General features: G+C 38.9%; 1 protein-coding gene across 1 annotated transcript in view; it reads right to left on the minus strand.

The window, feature by feature from the left end:
- MYO1C (myosin IC) overlaps window positions 1-5,799 on the minus strand; it is a 393,404-nt gene extending 387,605 nt beyond the window's left edge. The window contains exon 1 of the mRNA XM_082245855.1: window positions 5,632-5,799. Coding sequence (XP_082101981.1) covers window positions 5,632-5,721 — 90 coding nt within the window. The 5' untranslated portion in view covers window positions 5,722-5,799. The remainder of the gene's footprint in view (window positions 1-5,631) is intronic.
- Between the last annotated feature and the right edge of the window lie 201 nt (window positions 5,800-6,000).

Genomic DNA, 6,000 nt, shown 5'->3' on the forward strand with positions numbered 1-6,000 from the left:
CTCTAGCGTGTATAAGCCAATAGGATGGTAAAGTCTCAGCAATGTGATCTTTTTTATCATTGAAGTAGATCTTTAGACTAATAGATACACAGTAAAAAAAGGCATACAAATAATATTTTTTACCTAGCAAAATATTCGTAATTGTTTGACCAGACTAGTGACACCACTTTTTTCTTAGCAGCTTTCCATGTCAACAGTCTACCAGTGGTCATTAGATAATGAATCAACACTATGAATGAAACTCATTGTGATCTGACAGGTGGTACATAGGAAGCTGTAAAGGAGACCAGTCATCTTGTCCATCTGTGGACAGCCTTTTTCCGCTTATACATGCATGTCCTTAAAAAGCAAAACAAGTTCAACTGTTGCTTATGACAAATGGTTTTAAAGCAACAATTTTGGATATTTGGTTTAGGAGATCTGTTAATTTACATATTAATAGCCAATCCAGTTTCAGAAACTGAGATAAAATTGTTATTAAGCTGTTATTAGAAATTATAGATACATTTCCATTTTTTTAATGTCTTCAGTCACATAACATGTATGGTCCTCTTCCTGGCACTGAGCAGTCTTCAATGATGGAGGGGGGGGGGGCAATATTGTGATTATGTCAGAATTAGTGATCAACCGATATCGATTTTTCGTTGCCAATACAGATATTTTTTGCCATTGCATATCGGTATCGGCCGATATGGGCCGATATTTTCGTACATTTAAAATCTTTTTATTTTATCACTTGATAGGTACTCTTGTGGAGGGATCTGGGGGTCTAAAAGACCCCAAACCCCTCCTCTGCACTTAAAAGCATTCAAAACACCAAGTTTGGCTGTTTTGAATGCTGTCGTTTTTTTAATCTGGCGCCAGTGCCCGGAAGTGATGTCATGACATCACTTCATTGCTTATATCTTTAATTTGTACATATGTGAGTGGCATATTCAATAACATTTGTAAATGGAGTTATGCTATGTGACATCATTTTACCCTCAAATGAGTAATATTTGGAATATCGGCAATATCGTCCAGTTCCGGGGGCGATACAGATATATCGGGAAAAGTCAATATTGGCCCTCGATATATCAGCCTTGCCGATAATTGGTCGATCCCTAGTCAGAACCACTCTCTGCATCATTGTACCATGTATGTAAGTTGCAGTGGTTCAAGGAAATTGGTTGAATAATGCTAAGCATCATTCAGCCTGGAAGAGGACTAGTGCTGGACCTCAAAGTGGGACAGCATCTGAGAGGTGGTGAGCATTGCTGCATATTTTCAGCAGCACTAATTTAAAAAGAATAAAGCTAGAGTTGAGCTTTAAGGTCTGTACTGGTCCTGGCAGTTCAGACCATTATCCATGGTCCTGGCAGTTCAGACTTAAATTTTTTAATATTGTCTCTTTGAATGCCAGTTTATATCAAATAGAGCACTTTCCCTTCAGTATATGTAAGGAGGAGTATATATTGGAAGGAATCGTGCCACATCATTGATGTTGGTGAGAGTAATAGTGCCCAATCATTGGTATCTGTCGGATGAATAGTGCCCCTTTGTTGGTGTCAGTGGGATGAATAGTGCCCCTTTGTTGGTGTCAGTGGGATCATTTGGTGCCCCATTGTTGGTGTTAGAGTGAAAAATGTTACCCTATTGTTATTGTGAATGGGAGGAATTATTCTCCTTAGTAGGAGTAATAGCCCCCAAGGTCTGGATAAAAGCAAGCAAAGGGCCAAATCTAGCCCATGGGCCACAGTTTGGAGGCCACTGATATAAACACTGGAAAAAAACCCTGCCTTTTTCTCTCCCTCTTACCAGTTCAATTGCTTTTGTAAATACTTGGCAGAGAACATAATAGAAGGCATGTAGATTATAGAAATGAACACTAGGGCTACTGGCATTGAATCAACCATGTTATAAGGGCAACATTTTATGTTTATGCACATTGTTGACACCCCAGCACAGTTGAACAAGCGCAATGATCTGTGAGTAACACAGTCATTCAGCTAACTACTCCCCCATCATTCAGGTGAGAATGTCCGCTGTCTGCTATATACATGACGTAAGATTCCTACTGGAAACCTCCCCATTTTCTGTCATAGTGACACTTTCTATGTCAGGAGGTTACCAGGGTATTACTGGCCATGCCAGCTTCATATTCCCAATGCTTAGACAGCCTGCAGTCATTCTTTTACCGCATAAATTTTCCTTGTGACGTACCAATAGAATGTTTCCCTGTAAAGAGAGACTACAGTCAAGGTATGGACATGAGTTTTTTCATATTTGTAACAAGCCAGAACAGAGCTTTAACTAAAGCCCACACTGACCCCTGCAACTGCAGACACTATGGAACAATTCATTTTCTAACCCTCTAATGTACACAAGGAGTAGGTGTTTTGTGAGGGAACAGAAGGAGCCAGGCTTCTGAGAAAAAAATAAAGATTTGAGTGACTTCAGTGTTTCTGCTGTAAAATTTAAAGATTAAGTGCTCCACAGTGCTTTCAGATGGTCTACTGCATCCATGGAGGAAGTCCTGGTCCTCATGTCCATTACATAGGGACAGACTTGTATAAAGTACTCTAAATTTCTACTTGAGTAAAAGTACAAGTGCTCGATCAAAAAGTGACTTGAGTAGAAGTGGAAGTGCTCGCAGAAAAAGTTACTTAAGTAGAAGTACTAAAGTATTCAACATTTTTTTTACTTAAGTATTGCAAGTAGTTTTTTCAAAAAATTTGCTACTTAAGTACTAAAAGTAAAAAGTACCAGTAGTTTTGAAAAAAAAATTCTACTCAAGTACTGAAAGTAGAAGTACAAGTACTGTGTTATGTAGTTATTAAAGAAAGAAGTCAAAAGTTTGAACATCATATTGTTTTTTATTATTTCAAATGATTTATTCAAATGATTAACCTGTGTTTGTTAGTAGTTTCTTGATGCACTTTAAGCGCTGTAGCACCATTTATTTGTTTGTTTCATATTTTCTTTTTATTGGAAAGATTTGGTATAGCAGCTTTTATTATACACAGCCTTTATTTTCGTATGCGCTGATTTACAAATGACATTATACACATTTTTTTGAGCTTTATGCAACCTGCCATCTACTGTTCTGGCAGTGGTCATTTTTTTAAAAGTAACGAGTAACTATGCAACACAAAAAAAAAATACTTGAGTAGAAGTATCGAAATCATTGAAAAAATGTAGTGAAGTAAAAGTAGAAGTAGGAGAAAAAAATTCTACTCTAGGAAAGTACAGATACCGCATTTCGGTACTTAAGTACAGTACTTAAGTAGTTCTACTTCGTTACTATACATCTCTGCATAGGGAGTAAGTGGATTAGTACAGAAGGAAGATAAAAACCTTTGTGCTTAAAACTTTAAGCCATGAGGGTGCAGTACACAGCTCCCTGGAAACATCACAGCCCCCTCAACCCGGATGTACGCAGTGGGGCAGTTCTTGGGAAGAGATATGAAAATATGAAAATGCTTTAAGGGTAGATGTCAGTCTAGAGAAGTGAGCATTCCTTGGCAGGCTACATTTGCATGCAGACTTCCCTAAGTAACGCCTAACAGGGCAGCCATCAGGGGGGGGACAGCCCATACACATGTAAGGGGCCCATGCATTCTGAGGGCCCCGGCTACCTGGGCCCCAACCAACAAGACCAAGTAAATAGGGTGGCCGCAGAGTGAGCCAATGTAGCTCACTTAGTTCTGGCTGCAAGGGGAAGGTGGAGTGATATCATTTGCAATCCGCTTCTCCCTGCAGACCAGATGCTGGTTTGGGCACCATGCCTGTCCCAGCTCAGCCACATGTAGCCTAGAGGACTGCTTAGTGCTCACTATAGACTGGTCTGGGGACAATTTGTTAGATATCACAATGGTAAATTGATTGATAATGTTTCTGGATGTGGGCCTGTACTGTGACTGCCCCTTTCCTGAATATATGGGGACGTCTCTTTGCTGGATTAGATTTATTTTCATATATTAAGTTGCAAGAGTGTTAGAATAAAAGAGGGTGCACTGAAGGACTCGGGGGGATGGCCAGTGGGTGGTTTTAGGGGGACAGCCAGTGGGTGGGCCCTGGCGAATGTTGGTGGTCAGGCCCGGGGGGGGGGGGGGGGCCAGGCCTAAGGTTGTGTAAGGGGCCCCAAAATTTCTGATGGCTGCCCTGCGTCTACATGTGATGCTGAGCCTCCAAAATTAAAATCCAGTTAATTTAAACGGGCAGCCTAGGCACAGTGAGGCTAGGGAGGAAAGAGCTATATGTCCCTGGATGCCTTCCAGCCCAGAAATGCGGTGGGCTCTGTTTGACTTGCTTCAGCTTTTTATGCACATTGTGAAACACTTAGTGTGCAGTGAAATCAGAGAAAGCAGTTTTCAATATAGGAGAGGAGCATGTACAACTGTGCAAGACTGAAGGCAAGCCTGGAGTTCAGTTAACAAGAAGTGGCATAGACACTGGCACATCTCTGGCAAAATAAAAAGGTGTTTCCTGTACTCACTGAAAAAGTTTCTTAGCCTGAAAAATAAAAATAAATGCAGTCACCACATCTAAGGACTGATAAACTGAAATATAGGACATTTTTGATCTTGTACTTAGATATTTTTTAGGAGTAAAAGTAAACACTGCATCTCCAGGTTTTGGGTTATGACTACAACAGAGATTGACAGAGCCAACAGTAGACATAACAGAAGACACTTGTTCTGGATCCATGGGGGATAGTAGCCATGCTAGACAGATTGACAAGCTAGGACAGATAAAAGAACGAGTGCAGCAATTGATTTGTATTGTATTTTGTTCCCACAGCAAAAGTTGTTTCTCCATCAACTCTTTTCTGGCATTCTCTTCAAGTTTCATAAGTTAAATATCAGAACATACCGAAAATTCAAAGCATCTGAGTTGGCAGTAAATTCCAGTTATTAGGTTTGTATGTGAACTTTGTAATAGAATGCTTGCGTTTCTCAAATTGTCCCTAAATGTCTGCTGCATTGTGTTAATTCTTTTTTTTTTTTTTTTCCTAAACAGAATAAAACCACCATTTTTGATAGGCTTCCCAGATGTATCTTGAATTTTTACAAGCATTCAGTTCTTCAAATAAAAGGTCTCCACCCTTCCTGAACTACATATGTCTAATGTTACATGCAAATTGTGACTAACTATATGTATCTACGTATCTATCTATCTATCTATCTATCTATCTATCTATCTATCTATCTATCTATCTATCTATCTATCTATCTATCTATCTATCTATCTATCTATCTATCTATCTATCTATCTATCTATCTATCTATTTAATAGCCTTTAATACTTTAGAAGCTAATGTTTTATATTAGCCTGCCACTGTTTGTTACATTCAATTATGAAAGATTTTTTTGTAAATCAAATTTTATAATCCTCTTCCTCTCAATAATCAGAGAACATCCAATTTTAGATAGTAATATTAAGCAATGATGTCATGAAACATACACATACAAAAAGGCTAGCATGAGTAACAAAAATGCTTAACAATCCTCATAAAAAATGTGATACATCAAACTGTGAAGAGAGAAAATCTAAAAAAAAAATGTATCTTACAGAGCCCCATCTGAAGTGGTAATAATAATGCATAGTATTAAACCAAAATGAATGTTTCAATTGATAAAATATTCTTACGTTTTTGCAGTTTGAGCACACAAACTCTCCATCATGGTTGACCACTCGGATGATTTCCCCGGTGGGAACACACTCGATCTTGAGCTCCATGTTCTCATGAATAGAGACAAAAACTTTTGATGCTCTCCAGAAAGTAGTATTCTATCCAGTAATTAGCTCCTCTTTTCGGATGTTCTCTTGTCCGTCTACAAACCAACTGCCGTGTCTATACTACTGCTAGCGGGGTTTTAGGGAAGCTAAGGAAGGAATGGAAACCTCATTTCTTCCAGAACGTTATTTTAAGTGGATAATCCGGAATTATATGTTTATACAAAGCCAAGGTGAGAATGCTGACAATGAAAGTTCACGAGCGCCTTCCAGGAGGTCACA

The sequence above is a fragment of the Pelophylax lessonae genome (genome assembly GCF_965119305.1).
Source record: "Pelophylax lessonae genome assembly, chromosome: 2".
NCBI lineage: Eukaryota > Metazoa > Chordata > Amphibia > Anura > Ranidae > Pelophylax > Pelophylax lessonae.